An 18,465-nucleotide genomic window follows, 5' to 3' on the forward strand; every position below is an offset into this window, starting at 1 on the left:
AATCGGTTCCGACTCTTCATGACTTCATGGACCAGCCGACACCAGGGCTTCCTGTCGGTCATCAACACCCCCAGCTCCCCCAGGGACAAGTCCGTCACCTCTAGAATATCATCCATCCACCTTGCCCTTGGTCGGCCCCTCTTCCTTTGGCCTTTCACTCTCCCTACCATCAGCATCTTCTCCAGGGTGTCCTGTCTTCTCATTATGTGGCCAAAGTGTTTCAGTTTTGCCTTTAATGTCATTCCCTCAAGTGAGCAGTCTGGCTTTATTTCCTGGAGTATGGGCTGGTTTGATCTTTATGCAGTCCAAGGCAATCTCAAAATTTTCCTCCAACACCACAGTTCCAAAGCATTGATCTTCCTTCTCTCAGCCTTCCTTATGGTCCAGCTCTCGCAGCCATATGTTACTACTGGGAATACCATTGCTTTAACTATGCAGACCTTTGTTGTCAGTGTGATGTCTCTGCTCTTAACTATTTTATCGAGAGTTGTCACTGCGCTTCTCCCAAGAATTAAACGTCTTCTGATTTCCTGACTGCAGTCAGCATCTGCAGTAATCTTCGCACCAAGAAATACAAAGTCTTTCACTACCTCTACGTTTTCTCCCTCTATTTGCCAGTTATCAATCAAGCTGGTTGCCATAATCTTTTTTTTTTTTTTTAAGGTTTACCTGCAATCCAGCTTTTGCACTTTCTTCTTTCAACTTCATCACGAGGTTCCTCAGTTCCTCTTTCCTTTCAGCCATCAGAGTGGTATCATCTGCATATCATAGATTGTTAATGTTTCTTCCTGCAATTTTAACTCCAGCCTTGGATTCCTCAAGCCCAGCATGTTGCATGATGTGTTCTGCATACAAGTTGAATAGGTCGGGTGAGAGTATGCAGCCCTGCCATACTCCTTTCCCAATCATAAACCAGTCCGTTGTTCCATGGTCTGTTCTTACTGTTTCTACTTGGTCATTATACAGATTCCTCAGGAGGCAGACAAGATGACTTGGTATCCCCATACCACTCAGAACTTGCCACAATTTGTAATGGTCCACAAAGTCAAAGGCTTTAGGATAGTCAAAAAAACAGAAATAGATGTTTTTCTGAAACTCCCTGGCTTTTTCCATTATCCAGAGGTTATTGGCAATTTGGTCCCTAGTTCCTCTGCCTTTTCTAAACCCAGCTTGTACATCTGGCAATTCTCGCTCCATGAATTGCTGAAGTCTACCTTGCAGGATCTTGAGCATTACCTTACTGGCATGTGAAATGAGTGCCACTGTTTGATAGTTTGAACATTCTTTAGTGTTTCCCTTTTTTGGTATGGGGATATAAGTTGATTTTTTCCCCATCCGATGGCCATTCTTCTGTTATCCTTCCTATACAGGTCTTCTGTATATTCTCTCCACCTTTTCTTGATCTCTTCTTCTTCTTTTAGTCCTCGCCATCTTTGTTTTTTGATAATAACGATTTTGGCCTGGACTAGGAAGACCTGCCTCAGTCCAAAAACGTCTATGTTGCCCAGTCCACAGCAGAGATCACAGAGACATGTCTCAAGTTGCAAAACCATTACCAGAAGTCCAATTCAGTTTCTACTGATGAAATATTTAACTACAGATTTGAACTTCAGGATCCTATGCAGTCATCCATAGAAGACACAGAAGATAAAGAGTCTCTGTTAACCTTTTAGCTTTATTTACTTCAAGTGCTTTAGCTGCCAACACTCAGATATTCAAATGAACCTAGCCCCACTATACTGGTCATTGAAAGGGATGTTGGAGGAGATGGTCACAACATGGATGGGGTTTCCAACAAGTCTTTTGGACAGCCATTCTTTTGCTCTCATGCAAGTGATGCTCCATCACACATTATCTTTCCTCAAGCTGGTTAACTGGTTACCTGTCAAGTGAGACACATCTCTCTTGCCTGTCACTTCATCATTTCTAGTTTCAGATGAATTCGGCTTGCTTGCTTTTATGGACATAACCACTTTCTTGGGAACTTTTCTATACCACTTTCACCCTTCTGCTTCTCTCAGTATGGTGATTCTTTGGGTCTTACAACAAATGCTAATTGAAAAAATTGAGGCAAATGATCACTTCATTGGGCCCAACCTGTAAGACAAGGATACATTTGGCTTTCTCCTTTAGTGCTACCTAAAGGGACATCACATTTTGGAAGCTCTGAGATGTCCGACAGTGTGTCAGTCATCTGGCAGGGAAGACCAATCAGTTATAAAGGCTTTGATGAGCAGTACTGAGGAGTGGGGTGAAAATTTCTCCACAGAACTTGCCAAAGATTTGGTCAGCAGGACAGCAGATGTCACAGGATAGGCAGCCTGCAGCCCAAGGAATTATGAGCAGCCTGGGGGGGGGGGGGAAGAATTCCTGCCAAGGGTGCTTCAAGCAGGCTGCCCTTGATGACATGTTTGATGAATAATGAACATTTTGATTGCAGATTCTTCTTCATATTAATAAACACTGTATCAGAAAGTAAAGAAATCTAATTCTTCAATTCCTTCTTATTAGCTGCTCCTTGATATTCAGTTCCGGTTTCAACATAACAATGTAGCATTTAGGGAAAAAGATAGATCCCAGTAATCCAGCACTGGAAGCTACTATGGAGAAGATCTCCACAGCCACAAAGGCTTTTCCTTTTGAGCTCAATCTTACTCATACTATTTGAATATAGTAAAAAATAGTAAAACAAGAAAATCCTTTGATGCAGTTTTCCTCAACTCCAAGAAGTGTGGACTTGATCTGTCAGAATTCCCCAACCACCATGGATATGGTTGTGGATTCTGGCAGTTCCCAAACTTGGAACTCGCTCATGCTGAGAAACACTGCTTTAATTCTTTCTTCTTATTAGGTGCTCCTTGATATTCAGCTCAGGTCTCAACATAATGATGTAGCATTTAGGGAAAAAGATACATCCCAGTAATCCAGTACTGGAAGCTAAGATGGAGAAGATCTCCACAGCCACCAAGGCTTTTCCTCTTGAGCTCAGGTAAGTTGGAACAAACAGCACCCAGACACTGCAGAACACCAGCATGCTAAAGGTAATGAATTTGGCTTCATTGAAGCTGTCTGGTAATCTGCGAGCACAGAAGGCCACAAAGAAACTGGCAAGGGCCAGCAGGCCCATGTAGCCCAGGACACAGGAGAACATGACTAGAGAGCCTTCATTGCATTCCTTGATGATGGTTTTGGTCATGGAATGCATGTCCAACTGTGGGAATGGGGGGAAAGATGCTAGCCAGATGGTACAAAGACCTTCTTGAATGAGAGAGCAGAAAAGAACCATAGAGGTTGCCATCCTTTTCCCCACCCACTTCTTCACGTTGGAGCCTGGCCTGGTAGCCATGAAAGCTACCACCACAGTGAGGGTTTTGGCCAAGATGCAAGAAACAGCCATGGAGAAGATGATGACAAACATTGGTTGTCGGAGAAGGCAGGTCACTTTGTTTGGTTGGCCAAGGAACAGGAGAGGACACAGGAAGCAGAAGAGGAGGGAGAAAAGGAGAGTGTAGGTGAGGTCCCGGTTGTTGGCTTTGACCAGAGGGGTATCTCTGTGCTTAAGAAATACTCCTAATACGAGAGCAGTGATCAAAGACAATGAAACAGAAATGGAGGCTAAAGTCAACCCTAGTGGTTCCTCATAAGAAAGATACATTACAATTTTGTGAATGCAGTCATCTTTTTCTTTGGTAGAATATTGATCTTCTGGACATTTGAAGCAATTTTCCATATCTTAAAGAGAAGAAAGAAAGAAAGAAAGAAAGAAAGAAAGAAAGAAAGAAAGAAAGAAAGAAAGAAAGAAAGAAAGAAAGAAAGAAAGAAAGAAATTTCTGTGTCAATTTGTATGTAGCACTCTGCCTCCCAAGCATAGATCTTGTAACATCAACCATCATGTATGTATATGTGCATGTGCATGTGAGAATCAGTTTGGCTTAGTGGTTAAGGCACCAGACTAGAAATCAGGAGACCCTGAGTTCTATTCCCACCTTAGGCTCAAAGTCAGCTGGGTGACCTTGGGCCAGTCACTCTCTCTCAGCTGTAGGAAGGAAGCAATGGCAAACCCCTTCTGAAATCTTGCCATGAAAAGTGCATAGACTTGTCCAGGCAGTCACCAGGAGTCTGTTGATGGTTAACTTTGCAAACCACTTCCATTCTGTTGCCAAAAATAACAAAATAATTGTGTCCATGCAATCATCACAAATGAACAGTTCAAAGAGACTTGACCTAGTCAAACAACCATACAATGAGTTTTGCTTTGAGCTTGAACCATCATTGCCCCTTTTTGGTCTGATAACCATGAAAGTGTGAATATGGTGTTGCAAGATCAGAATGGTTTCAAGAAGTAAGTACACGTTTGAATCAAATACCCTAACATTTGAATGAATTCTTATATGAAGAATTTTGGAGGGGCAGGGCAGGGTGGTAAGAAACAGATCACTCTGGAGAAAACAGTGTGAACCCAGGGAAGAGTTAGAGCTCAGAGATCAGTCTTTCTTTGCTTGTTCATGAGCTGTTTCTTGACTGAGGAAATGAATCTCAGTTTGGGCAACAAGCTTCAGTTACTTGGTCATTAATAGAAAAACTATTTATAATTCATTCCTAAACTAGGCTGAATGATTTCTTTTGGACAATATAATTTCATGAACAGTATATCTGCAGTGGAGAAAGGGTTCAGCTGATGGCATAAGGGTCATGGTGTGAAAAGAGAAAACCTGCAACCTACACCCTTGGATGCCAAGTATGTAATTATGGCTTGTGCATGATCATGTCGCTGGTGTCGAGTCATCATTCTGCTATGAGTTCAGATTGGTACCAATACATCATATCATTTTAAAGTTTCTCTTCTCTGTTCTTTCTATTGTTCTCTCTGTTGATTTTTCTGTTGTTCTTCCTTTTTTCCTTTCTTCCTTTTATATTATATCCTAACAATGAAAAAAGATGCTTGAGGTGTATGTTATTGTGATTTCACAATGTGAAATCACAGCTGCCAGTTCTTTACTTAGTGTTATTATAGTTGGTTGCATAGTCAGCCATAGGTTTAAGCTGGATTTGGCATTTTTGTCTACTATCAAGTCCTTCCCAAGAACCTCACATAAATGATATTATTATTATTATTATTATTATTATTATTATCATTATTATTATTATTATTATTATTATTATTTTCGTTACAATGAAGGCGAAAATATCAACACTGAATTAAACTCATGGGACATGATTGATGTAAAGTGGATAGTGCTTGTTTAAAGGTTGCTCTTCTTTGATGCTACATAGTAATCAATGATGGCTTTGTCTTTATTCTATTACTAATTTCTTTTGAAGCAACTCCATGATGAATTATATTATATTAAACCTATCCTGATTTTAGGTAGAAATCTTAATATAAGCAGGTTATATTAAGCATTTTGAGTTTTCTGCTTGGGTCCTCTAAATTGAGATGTCATGTGCTACTAGTCCAGAAGGATAATTCCTGCAATAATGTTATTTATCCCTTCGTTTCCTGTTTTAGGAATGGGTACACAATCTTAAGAATTCGCTATAAAAATAGTAGCAAGGCAGAGACGCCAATTTAGCACTTCTGATTGGCTGCCTCAAGTAACAGCTTAAGTTATTGTTGTAAGACTGGGAAACAAGGGCCTATTACAGTGGTGGATCCTGTACCTGTCTTGTTTGAAATCTCCCCATCCGGGCAGGGGACACAGTCATAGCAGCAAAATTTCTCTCCTTCCTTCTTTTCCTTTTGACTTCCAGGATGGCACCAGTCATTGCATGCTGACTGGGGAGAGACCTGACAATGAATAGGAAAGGAACTGGGGGGAGAAAAATGCTATATGTCTCTCAACAGCCTCCAAATATTTGAGCAAGTCACAAAAAGACTATATACAAAAATCATAGTATTTTCAGAAATAGGCTTCAGCAGTTTGAAATCTAAATTGCTCATCATTCTTTGATAGAGTGCTTCTACAGTCTAGGCTCTGAACCTCGAGGGCAACCATGGTGTAATATTTTGCATTTTCATCTAATCAAGGTCAAAATGTTCTTTGGAGAAGATCCTATGCAGGGCTGGTGGGTACTGGGGGATCAGGATGTCACCAGCAGCAGGAACATGGTGAGACTGACTCGGTGACAGCCTTTTGACACAGCTCTGTTAAGCTTTGGTAGTAAACATCATATGGTACTATCATTAGGGCAAGCAGCTTCTGGAGGCACTACTTGTTCCTACATTTGTCTAGTAAGCTAGGGAGAAAAGCTCAGGAAGGAAGTGGACAAAATATGACTCTTCCTCCTTTTTCCACAGCTTTTGAGAACTTTTACTAACTGAAGTACCTGGCTGGTTCTTAAAATTATGATAACAGAAAGGAAACAGATGCATTCATTTGTTCTTCTACAAGGGGATGAATGAAAGAAGGGCTGACAAAATCTGGAATTGGGGAGAGAGGGGGGGGGGGTAGGATCAGTGAGGCAAGTGTTCTGGAAGACTTCTTCCCCAAGGTTGAAAAAGTTTGGCAATGCCCTGTGTGTTCAGTATCTCAGATTTGATCTGAAGTGGGATAAATATAATGAACCCTCCAGAGAAAGGGGGATCCTTTAAGGATGCAGAGTTCCATACCTGATTGAAGACTCTGTGCCACATAATCAGATTCTCATGAATTGTGAATTCTTCTCCATGGGGTGCATATGGGTCTATCCATCCAATTTTCACTCTCTCAAAGGACCTGTTTGGAAAACTGACCATGTTCACAATGTCAAATCCACCTCTCCTTTCCTTTTGCTCATTGAAGGACACTGTGTCACCAGCCGAATTGTTGAAGGAAACCCTTTGAAGATATGGGTGGAGCTAGTGGACAGCCAAGAGAAAGAAAGAATATATCATTTAGAAAAACGAAAATGAAAGAAGTTAACAACAAGTTCAAGATTTCATTTCTCTGTGCAGTTATGGTGACATGATGCTACATCACTGATTCCAATGATTATTTTATATCAAGAAATATCATGACCTTGAGCCTCAGAGAACTCCAACGAGCCTCAGGCTAGCTTCTCCTCTGTTCAGCCCTGCATCTCTAGCCCATAATGGTTCAAAGCACTCAGGACTGACAAAAAGGCTTCTGAAGAGGAGTTTTAGATTTTTCGAAAGTGGAAACAAATATCAAATGTTTGTTAAAAACATAATATTATTTATTCCCTACTTCATATACTTCTGGCTAAGAACAAATGTGCACTTTGCTATATTGTTACATTGTTAAGCCAGTAGGATCTTCATTTCTCTCTGTGTCTTCTCTTTCAGATCTCAGAGATAGCCTGATGTAGGAAATAACCACAGTGTTTAGCCTTGCAGAATGTATTTAAGACTCCAAAGCTTTGACATTATATACATTCATCAAGTACCTATGGGAAAAAAACAATTACGACTATTGATAAATCTGCAGCTACTGATTAAGTAAAGGAAAAAATCAATCAGCTCTTTGAAACAAAAACTATCTTCTTTTGATGCCATTACCAGCCAAGGTTGACGTTTGACAAGTTCAGCAGATTCGCCCCTCAAGATGGATTTCCGGAAGGACTGAGATGAGAACATGGCCTGCAAAGCATGTATTGCTGCATAAACACCATTATAGACACTGTAGCTGTGTCCAATGGTACGCATTTCAAATATGGGCCCAGGCAGATCTTCCAAACTTTCTTCCCCAGTACACAGTTTTTCGTCCTGCTTTATTGATATGTCTGGAGTTGGGAAAACACAGTCAAATGCTTGCTCCCAAAACTCCTTAAGGAAACCATCTTCTTGAGCCCAGGAAGGTTCTACCATCTGAAGAAATGCTTTGAATCCCTGAAGTTCTCTTGAGTGGACCATAAAGGCAATGGCTCCCTGGAATAAATCAAGATCCCAACCTCTCTGAAGTCCTGGGAGTATGAAATCAATCCCACTTGTCATTACCCACACCTTTCTGAATGAGTCTAATTCTTTATTTGTAGGGTCTTGCACAAATAAAATGCCTCTCAGCAGTGCAATGGTCAAAGATTCTCCATAAATGATAAATGTATTGGCTTTATGATCAGTTAAAGGCATATGGATATTTGATGCTGTATCAATAATCTTTTCCAAGTCATCCAAATGAAATGCATAAGGGATTTGTTCTGTGTAAGCTGTGCAGATTCCGTTCTGGGCAAGCAACGGTTCCAAGATCTGCAGGAAGTTCTCTCCATTGTCATTATCTAAAGCCACAAGCCCTATCCAAGTCCACCCAAAATGTTCAAGCAACTGGATGATCCCAGAGTATTGGTAGGCTTCATTGGGGACCATGGAATGAAACGAAGGGGCTGGGCTGTAATGAGTCTTCTGAGGGACCAACGATCCATATGTGAGCTGAAGCAGAATGTACAAATGTATTAAGTAGTAGGATCTTTGTCTCCATATGTCTAATTATTTTATTAATTCATTTTAAAGCAATTTGTACAGAGAGCTAAAGTCAAAGATTTCTTTGGGAAGGTTTTAAAAGTATCTTTAGTCATCTCATATCCTTTAACCTTTTTGAAGCACCAATGGTTTAATGTATATCAATTAAGGTAAAGGTAAAGGTTTCCCTTGACGTAAAGTCCAGTCGTGTCCGACTCTAGGGGGCGGTGCTCATCTCCGTTTCTAAGCCTTGGAGCCGGCGTTGTCATAGACACTTCCGGGTCATGTGGCCAGCATGACGACACGGAACGCCGTTACCTTCCCGCCGAAGCGGTACCAATTAATCTACTCACATTTGCATGTTTTCGAACTGCTTGGTGTGCAGGAGCTGGGACTAGCAACGGGAGCTCACCCCGCCGCACGGTTTCGAACCGCCGACCTTCCGATCGGCAGCTCAGCGGTTTAACCCGCAGCGCCACCGCGTCCCCCTGTATATCAATTATATCAATTATATTTATATAATTTTATATAAAATTATATAACAATCTATAATTTCCACATATGGAAGACAAATTCCTACCTGTGGAGTCTTGTAGAGACCCAAGATGTCTGCCATGTGGAAGGAGGTATCAGAACCAAGTCCTCCAATGATGGCTATCAGGTTCCTCTGTCTGGCACATCTGTAGTTGGGATGAAGGCTAGCTGATTTGAAGAGCAGGTCTAGGGTGGTCCGATAGGTCATCCTTGCATCATAGTAGCTATCATAAATATGGAAACCCAGAGTCACATTAGGCAAGATCTGGGGGTCCTCATTGATCTCCTTCACAGCAAAGGCCAGGGCAAGGGCGTGCTGGTGGAATTTTGTTATCATGCTGCAAATAATGGTTCAATCTCTTTCATCCAGTCAGAGAAAAAAAATGCATTCATAATTCACAAAGTTTTTGTCAAAGTCAAAACCACCATTCCATTTCAGATTCCAAGGCTCCTCTCTGGTTTCTATTTTTCTAAAATGTATGATATGTCTTCAGCAAAAGATCGTTACCTTGTCGTGGTGCTGGAGCTTGAGCACCTCAATGATGCCATGAGCTAAACCGTGAAGGGCCACCCAAGACAGGAAGGTCATGACAGAGAGGTCAGACTAAATGCAATCCCTGGGGAAGGTAATGGCAACCCACCACAGTATTCTTGCCATGAAAACTAAATGGATCAGTACAACCAGAGATATGTCGGTATGCCATCGGAAGATGAGACCCCCAGGTCGGAAGATGGTCAAAATGCTACTGGGGAGGAACAGAGGATGAGTTCAACTAGCCCCAGACATGATGACGCAGCTAGCTCAAAGCTGAAAGGACGGATAGCAGCCGACGGTGCTGGTGGTGAACGGCGAATCTGATGTTCTAAGGATCAACACACCATTGGAACCTGGAATGTAAGATCTATGAGCCAGGGCAAATTGGATGTGGTTATTGGTGAGATGTCAAGATTAAAGATAGACATTTTGGGTGTCAGTGAACTGAAATGGACTGGAATGGGCCACTTCACATCAAATGACCACCAGATCTACTACTGTGGACAAGAGGACCACAGAAGAAATGGAGTAGCCTTCATAATTAATAGTAAAGTGGCTAAAGCAGTGCTTGGATACAATCCAAAAAACGACAGAATGATCTCAATTCGAATTCAGGGCAAGCCATCTAACATCACAGTGATCCAAATATACGCCCCAACCACAGATGCTGAAGAAGCTGAAGTAGAGCAGTTCTATGAGGATCTGCAGCACCTACTGGACAACACGCCTAAAAGAGATGTTATTTTCATCACAGGAGACTGGAATGCTAAGGTGGGCAGTCAAATGAGACCTGGAATTACAGGTAAGCATGGCCTGGGAGAACAAAACGAAGCAGGACATAGGCTGATAGAATTTTGCCAAGACAATTCACTCTGCATAACAAACACTCTCTTCCAACAACCTAAGAGACGGCTTTATACATGGACTTCACCAGATGGACAACACCGAAATCAGATTGACTACATCCTTTGCAGCCAAAGGTGGCGGACATCTGTACAGTCAGTAAAAACAAGACCTGGAGCTGACTGTAGTTCAGATCACGAACTTCTTCTTGCACAATTTAGGATCAGACTAAAGAGATTAGGGAAGACCCACAGATCAGCTAGCTATGAGCTCACTAATATTCCTAAGGAATATGCAGTGGAGGTGAAGAATAGATTTAAGGGACTGGACTTAGTAGATAGGGTCTGGACAGATGTTCGCAGCATTGTTCAGGAGGTGGCAACAAAATACATCCCAAAGAAAGAGAAAACCCAGAAGGCAAAATGGCTGTCTGCTGAGACACTAGACGTAGCCCAAGAAAGAAGGAAAGCAAAAGGCAAGAGTGATAGGGGGAGATATGCCCAATTAAATGCAAATTTCCAGAGGTTAGGCAGAAGAGATAAGGAATTATTTTTAAACAAGCAATGTGCAGAAGTGGAAGAAGACAATAGAATAGGAAAGACAAGAGACCTCTCCCAGAAAATTAGAAACATTGGAGGTAAATTCCAGGCCAAAATGGGTATGATCAAAAACAAAAATGGCAAGGACCTAACAGAAGAAGAAGAGATCAAGAAAAGGTGGCAAGAAGATACAGAAGACCTGTATAGGAAGGATAACAATATCGGGGATAGCTTTGACGGTATGGTCAGTGAGCTAGAGCCAGACATCCTGAAGAGTGAGGTTGAGTGGGCCTTAAGAAGCATTGCTAATAACAAGGCAGCAGGAAATGAGGGCATCCCAGCTGAACTGTTCAAAATCTTGCAAGATGATGCTGTCAAGGTAATGCATGCTATATGCCAGCAAATTTGGAAAACACAAGAATGGCCATCAGACTGGAAAAAATCAACTTATATCCCCATACCAAAAAACAGAAACACTAAAGAATGTTCAAACTATAGAACAGTGGCACTCATTTCACATGCCAGTAAGGTAATGCTCAAGATCCTGCAAGGTAGACTTCAGCAATTCATGGAGTGAGAATTGCCAGATGTACAAGCTGGGTTTAGAAAAGGCAGAGGAACTAGAGACCAAATTGCCAATATCCGCTGGATAATGGAAAAAGCCAGGGAGTTTCAGAAAAACATCTCTTTCTGTTTTATTGACTATTCTAAAGCCTTTGACTGTGTGGACCATAACAAATTGTGGCAAGTTCTTAGTGGTATGGGGATACCAAGTCATCTTGTCTGCCTCCTGAAGAATCTGTATAACGACCAAGTAGCAACAGTAAGAACAGACCACGGAACAACGAACTGGTTTAAGATTGGGAAAGGAGTACGGCAGGGCTGTATACTCTCACCCTACCTATTCAACCTGTACGCAAAACACATCATGCGACAAGCTGGGCTTGAGGAATCCAAGGCTGGAGTTAAAATCCCTGGAAGAAACATTAACAATCTCAGATATGCAGATGATACCACTTTGATGGCTGAAAGTGAAGAGGAACTGAGGAGCCTTATGATGAAGGTGAAAGAAGAAAGTGCAAAAGATGGCTTGCAGCTAAACCTCAAAAGAAACCAACATTATGGCAACCAGCTTGATTGATAACTGGCAAATAGAGGGAGAAAATGTAGAAGCAGTGAAAGACTTTGTATTCCTAGGTGCAAATATTACTGCAGATGCTGACTGCAGTCAGGAAATCAGAAGACGCTTAATCCTTGGGAGAAGAGCAATGACATATCTTGATAAAATAGTTAAGAGCAGAGACATCACACTGACAACAAAGGCCTGGATAGTTAAGGCAATGGTGTTCCCCGTAGTAACATATGGCTGCGAGAGCTGGACCAAAAGGAAGGCTGAGAGAAGGAAGATCGATGCTTTGGAACTGTGGTGTTGGAGGAAAATTCTGAGAGTGCTTTGGACTGCCAGAAGATCAAACCAGTCCGTCCTCCAGGAAATAAAGCCAGACTGCTCACTTGAGGGAATGATATTAAAGGCAAAACTGAAATACTTTGGCCACATCATGAGAAGACAGGACACCCTGGAGAAGATGCTGATGCTAGGGAGAGTGGAAGGCAAAAGGAAGAGGGGCCGGCCAAGGGCAAGGTGGATGGATGATATTCTAGAGGTGACGGACTCGTCCCTGGGGGAGCTGGGGGTGTTGACGACCGACAGGAAGCTCTGGCGTGGGCTGGTCCATGAAGTCACGAAGAGTCGGAAGCGACTAAATGAATAAACAACAAAAAAATGATATTTCACTTCTCAATTCATTCCCAAACTATTGATGATGAGCTACAATCTCTGGATAAGAAAGACAGCTACATGAACTGGGTAGAATTTTTGTCAATACTCTTTTTATATATTTATGTATATATTTCAAAGAGAGCTCTGCATTTCCTAAATCTGTTCCCCAGTAATTTCTTATGTAGATTGTTACTTAGAACAGCTGATGGAGAAACGTTCAATTCCTTATCATTTTTACAGATCAGCAATATGAAGTTTTAGCCAAATTGTTTATGAAAAATAATAAATATTCTCCTTATGTTTGAAAAAAGCTTTCTCCTCTTTTTGTTCACTGCTATATATGAACAAACATAGAGAATTATAGAGAGAGTATCAGAAAGAGAAAGCACAAAAGTCATATTTTCATGTTTAATGCTCTTGTTACAATTTCATTTTTTTTAAAAAAAATGTATAGTAATTATTAAAGAGCTTTTTAACAATATAAAAACAATACAAATTTTAGAAAGGAAATAAATAGGTAAAAACTGTGAATAGGTAACCAAGAACATAGGGTGAAAAAAGGAAATAGAAAAAAAGAAAGGACTAGATTGTGAAGATAGTAAGAAAGCTGTTTCCCCTCTTCTTAACAGTGGTTATAAATGCCTTTATATATTACCCTCTCTGGGTAAAATTACATCATAATTTCTTTCCTTTTATAGTCTACCCTTCCTAATAATCAAACCCATACATTTCAAGTTCATTTTCTTCTTTTTTCAGCAGAAAATTCACAAGAGGTTTCCCGTCACTAATAAATGTAGATACTCTATTTCTCTAAAGAGACCAGCCCATTCTGCCATCTCTCCGAATTCTGTCCTTGTTCCGCTTTCCTCTGAGAATGGAAATGAGAATTGAGGGAGGCACTTAGAGCTTTAAAGATATTGGCATATATTCTTTGAAATTTCTAATTTCTAATTATAGGGTCTTCCTACGGTTGTACAGCAATTGACCCATGTAGGGCATCAACATGGATTAAATTGAATGACTGATATCGTGAATAGAGAGGAGTATTGTTTGAGCTTACTAAAACATGGTCTGCAACGTGAAGGTGGAGATACTGAAAGAGAAAGATGCAAGAAGTGAAGCTCAAACCAGTCACACACAGAGACATTCAGAAGGATGTATTTAAAGGCTTAGCTTATATGGTTATTATAAAGAAATGAATGAGGACAGGGAATGTAAAGAAGGGATCAGAGAAAATGCAAGAAGAGAAAGCAATTGTAATTCTGGGGAGAAGAGAAATAGATGCTGGTTACCAAGTCCTCTTTGGATAGGAAAATGTAACTGAAGTTTTGTAAAAAGCGTTATAAACTAAATAAATGGGAGGAACTTCATCTCCACTCACATCAGAGCTCAGATAAAACAAATAGAAAGTCTGTTTCTAATGTACCCTTGCTCTCTTTTGAGCATTGATGCTGTAGCCTGTCTGCACATCATTCAAGAGCAGAGGAGACTGTCTCAAATTCTCTGCTCTTTGGGGGAAGTTGTTGGCCCTTGTTCAGAAAACCTTGTCAGTATTGCGAAATGCATAGAGTGCTTCTTAAGGATGGTCTCATGCACTGGTTAAGCTAAGCCTATCTCTAATTCCTTTAAGCGTTCCATATCCTGCTCTCTCTGACTCAAAAAAAAGCCGAGTTGCAACCTTCTTGGCAGCCTGGCTAATGTCAGCAGATGCAGAAGGGAAAAAATAATTCCTTACTCTGGAAATTCAAATTGGTCCTGAGAAGGCTCTTTATCAAATAAACATTCGCTGAATCCATAAATGATCTGAGAAATCACCCCACCAACCAGGAGGTCACCTGGCTGATACCACTCATGAGGAACAGGGAGGGGATCAATCATGTGATGTTCCAGACCAGCTACTTCTCCCATCCTGATAAGGACAAGGACAAGGTTGAAAAGCACTGATGGTTTTGCCACCTGATAGCAAAATTTGGCTTTCTGCATCTGTGCAGTCTCTTTGATTTCATCCTCCAACCTCCAGTTGGATCTGATTTTGGCCAACAAGGGAGAACAGAATGCAGGTGTGTGAATCCCAGCTGAGAGTGCCGGCATTCCCATTTCAGATGGGGGTTTAAAGATGAAAAGGGTTGACGGAATGTTATAGATCAAATCCTGTGAACCTGCCTGCTGCTTGATCCTGCTCCCACATCTTCACAGCAAAGGCATAACAGACATGTTCAGACGCATTGCTGATTTCCTACTGGGACACTTGTGAAGAGTTGTCTGGATGAAATTATAGTGATATGGTCAATACCAGGGAGAAAGCTGCCTCTACCATGTTTGAATTCCAAATGGCAATTTTGATAAAAAAACAAGTAATAACGGACCACATAGGTCTTCTGCTCCATGGGGCAGAAGGGTAAGATATTCTCCAGGGGAGCAAAGTACAATAACTCTGAGTAAGCAGCACAAAAAGATTTTTTTTTTTCCATCAAGAGAATGGGCATCAGTCACCCTCTGATAAACCATCACCCCCTGAAATTAGTCTGTGCACATAATATGAGTAAAACTAAATATTTTGTAAAGTAAGACTCAAAAGGCTGAACTTCATCACAATGCCAGAGAAAAGAGATCCATTTCTAAATTGCTGTCCTAGGGTTGGACAACACAAACATGTCATCACTTCAAAATGGTGCTCACAAAATACAGACATTTGATTGATTGATTGATTGATTGATTGATTATGTGCCTTCAAGTTGATGTCAGTTCTTAGTGACCACATACTATAGATTGTGTTGTGGAAATTATATGAACTTGGAAAGGAGCAAACTCAGATAAAACATGGCAGTATTTTGTATATTTGAGAGTTATTGCTGTTAATGTGTGCATTCTTAAACCAATGGTCTATGAATTGAATGACTGAACCATGATTCTTATGTATAAGTAATATTTTAGACTCACTCGTTTTCACAGAGTTATTAAAATATGTTTGTAAGTGTTTCACCAAAGGTGTCTATGAGTTTCTAGACAAGAGGAAAGAGGATGTGATGGGAATGGAAAGAAAGACAGTGCTGAAGACTTCATCTTTTCACTGGTTGATCCATCATGGTTTGAAATAGTATATCTCTAATTTCACAATATATTTGTTACTATTGCATTGTACTTAGTACAGCTGGACCCAGGGAATTTGGAAGGGGAAATACACATCAACTCCAGATATAGATCAAAACTCCCAAGAACTCTACTGTCTGGTAGAGATTAATACGTCTCGGCTTGAGAATCATTTAGAGACTAGCTATAAGAGAAAGTTGCAGTGGAAAATCATTGACCCCCAAAGGGAAAAAAGAAGAAACACTTGTTAAGCGCAGAAGAGGAGGCAGGGATATTTGTAAAAGGAAAAGAAAGCATATTTTATGCTTACCTTGTATGTGTTTTTATAATTAAAAAAGGGGAGAAAATAAATTGCCCAGGAAATAATATCCCAGGACGTATCAGTTAAAACACACACTCACACACATACACACCTCTAGGTATCATCTGTCTATCTACCTATCTACCTATAGGTAGTTCCTAGATTAGGATATTGCTCCATGCTTGATTGCTTTTTCTGGTGGTAATCCTTTCTTATCTGGGTGTAGGCAGCTCTGAAATTTTTGTTTCCTTCTTAGTTTATTTATTATGTGTCATGTTCACTGTTTCAATGTATAGTATACATCGTAACGTTTCACATGCCATGGCGCTGACGCACGTTTCTGTTTGGGAGGGAGCTGCTGTGAAACCTTGTACCAAGCTCTGTGTCTTTGTTCATTACAATGGGATGTGTTTGGGTTATGTTCTCTGTTCAAGGCCTTTTCCCACAGACCATCAGTAACCATTAGGAGCACCTGGGATTGTGAACTTGGGAAGAATCTATGGGGGGATGGATCTCATTTGCACTGAGTGTTTTTAGTTTGCATTTGGCACACTGTTATCATTCTCAGCTTTCTCTGTGATCCTGTATACTATTCTTTAATAAATCAGGTATCTTTGAATTCCTGCTCATGAGGCTGATAGTGTTTTAGAATAGGCAACCGTTACATAAAGCTGAGAATCACCAAAGTTGTACCGTTAGCTCCTACCAAGATTAGTTTTTGTGAGGGAAAATAGTTAACGATGGCTGAGTCCAAGCTCATGACCAGGGGACTTGAGGAGATGGCTAGTTTGATGCCCGAGTCGAAGGTCAAGAGCGGAGAACTGAGCCTCACCCCAGAACCTTCAGATTTCCGGGAGGAATCGAGTTCCAGTCCTGAGGTAGAGGAATCTGACAATGGGGGAGAACCAGAGCAACTGGCACCCAGCGAATAGCCTGCAGAGTTGATCACCTGGGATGAAGCGGGAGAATCCCAGCCAGGGACGTCCCAGGCGTCCTGGAAGTATTGGTTTCCGCTGACCCCAGACATAGTATCTACCACAGTATCAACAGAGAGACAGCCTAACACGCGAGGGAGGGAGTAATCTCAAACGCTGAAAGGCTAAGAGTGATGGAGGCCAACATAGAATTGATGGAGTATATGCTAAGAAACCTGTCTCTGTCATTGGGGGGGCAGGGGAGATGCAGAGGAGATCACAGCTTCACGCAAGCATCCCCCATCCCATCCAGACGGCTGGCGGAGCGGGGCCGGAGACGGCTCTGAGATGAATCACCACCCCGCAGGGCTCGACCACCAGTATCCCCACCCCGGAGAGGGAGAGCTACTGTAACCTGGGGCCCAACCACTCAAGCAGCCGCCCATTCTGCTCCAACAGGAGTGGTGGTGAGAGACTTTTCTGTGAAGTTTGATGGGGATCCAACCAAGGTATCTTTCTTTCTAACTAATGCTAAAAGTTACATGAGGCAGTTTGGAGCATACTTCCCTTCCGAAGAGGCTAAGATAACTTCCATTGCCACCAAGTTGAAGGGTCGAGCGGCTGACTGGTATGTTCAATTAAGTGAGGCTGACTCCCCTGCACTTGAGTATTTTGAGGACTTCATGGGGGCATTAAAGCTGCATTTTGAGGATCCTCTGGCCAAGGCAAGAGCTAAGAAGGCACTGAAGGATCTTACCCAGGGCCAACTGTCTGTAGCTGATTACGCCCTGGAGTTTAAGGCTCTAGCTGGGAAAATCCCCGACTCATCTCAGTCAACCTTAATAGAACAGTTTAAAGACCGGGACGTCTCAACCGGGACGTCCTACGATGGGCGTTGAGTAGGGACGACCCAGAGTCATTGTACGAATGGATCTGTCTGGCAGGCAAGGCTGAGCATGCTCAGCATACCTTCATGCAAACCAGAAGACCTGAAAAATCACCTGCACCATGAGGGGACCCCGAAGTGCTGCGACTTCTGCCCAGCCAGGCTATAGAGCCTGGGACGAGGAGAGAGATCGGCGCTACGCGAGGGGTCAGAGTCTCCGATGCAGAAAGGAAGGGCATTGAGCAGCTGATTGCCCAAAAGCCAAGGCTGGAGATCAGTTGGGCAAGCCACGGGCCAAATTGCCCCCCCCCCCCCGGTGGATGACAGCAGCCAAGGGTGCAGCCGACACTGAGGAAGTCTTCTACTTCCCGGGAGAGGCTGAAGACAACTCTAAGGAGCCGACGGGAAATGCCAGCCACTGCCATGAAGAGAGCCTGCGGGCAGGTGGAGGAGGATGGGTGCAAGGATGCTATGGTGAGTGCTGACTGTCTCACTTTAGCAGTAAAAGTAAAATTGGGCTCCCGCACAAAAATGACAGAGGTCTGGGCTTTAGTTGACTCTGGGTGTTCCAGGTGTTTAATTCACCCTTAACTGGTTGCTGCTTTGGACCTGCCTAGCTTCCCCCTCCAGCAGCCTTTGATCTTCACA

General features: G+C 42.0%; 1 protein-coding gene across 1 annotated transcript; it reads right to left on the reverse strand.

Moving 5' to 3' along the window:
• Positions 1-2,830: 2,830 nt before the first annotated feature.
• LOC134497223 (vomeronasal type-2 receptor 26-like) lies at positions 2,831-9,266 on the reverse strand. Its single transcript, XM_063302895.1, has 5 exons — positions 8,976-9,266; positions 7,499-8,365; positions 6,611-6,838; positions 5,662-5,788; positions 2,831-3,732 (listed from the first exon to the last, which is right to left on the reverse strand). Exons 1-5 carry the CDS (start codon positions 9,264-9,266, stop codon positions 2,831-2,833), a joined length of 2,415 nt encoding a protein of 804 aa, XP_063158965.1.
• Between the last annotated feature and the right edge of the window lie 9,199 nt (positions 9,267-18,465).

This window comes from Candoia aspera, chromosome 4, assembly GCF_035149785.1.
Source record: "Candoia aspera isolate rCanAsp1 chromosome 4, rCanAsp1.hap2, whole genome shotgun sequence".
Classification (NCBI taxonomy): Eukaryota; Metazoa; Chordata; class Lepidosauria; order Squamata; family Boidae; genus Candoia; species Candoia aspera.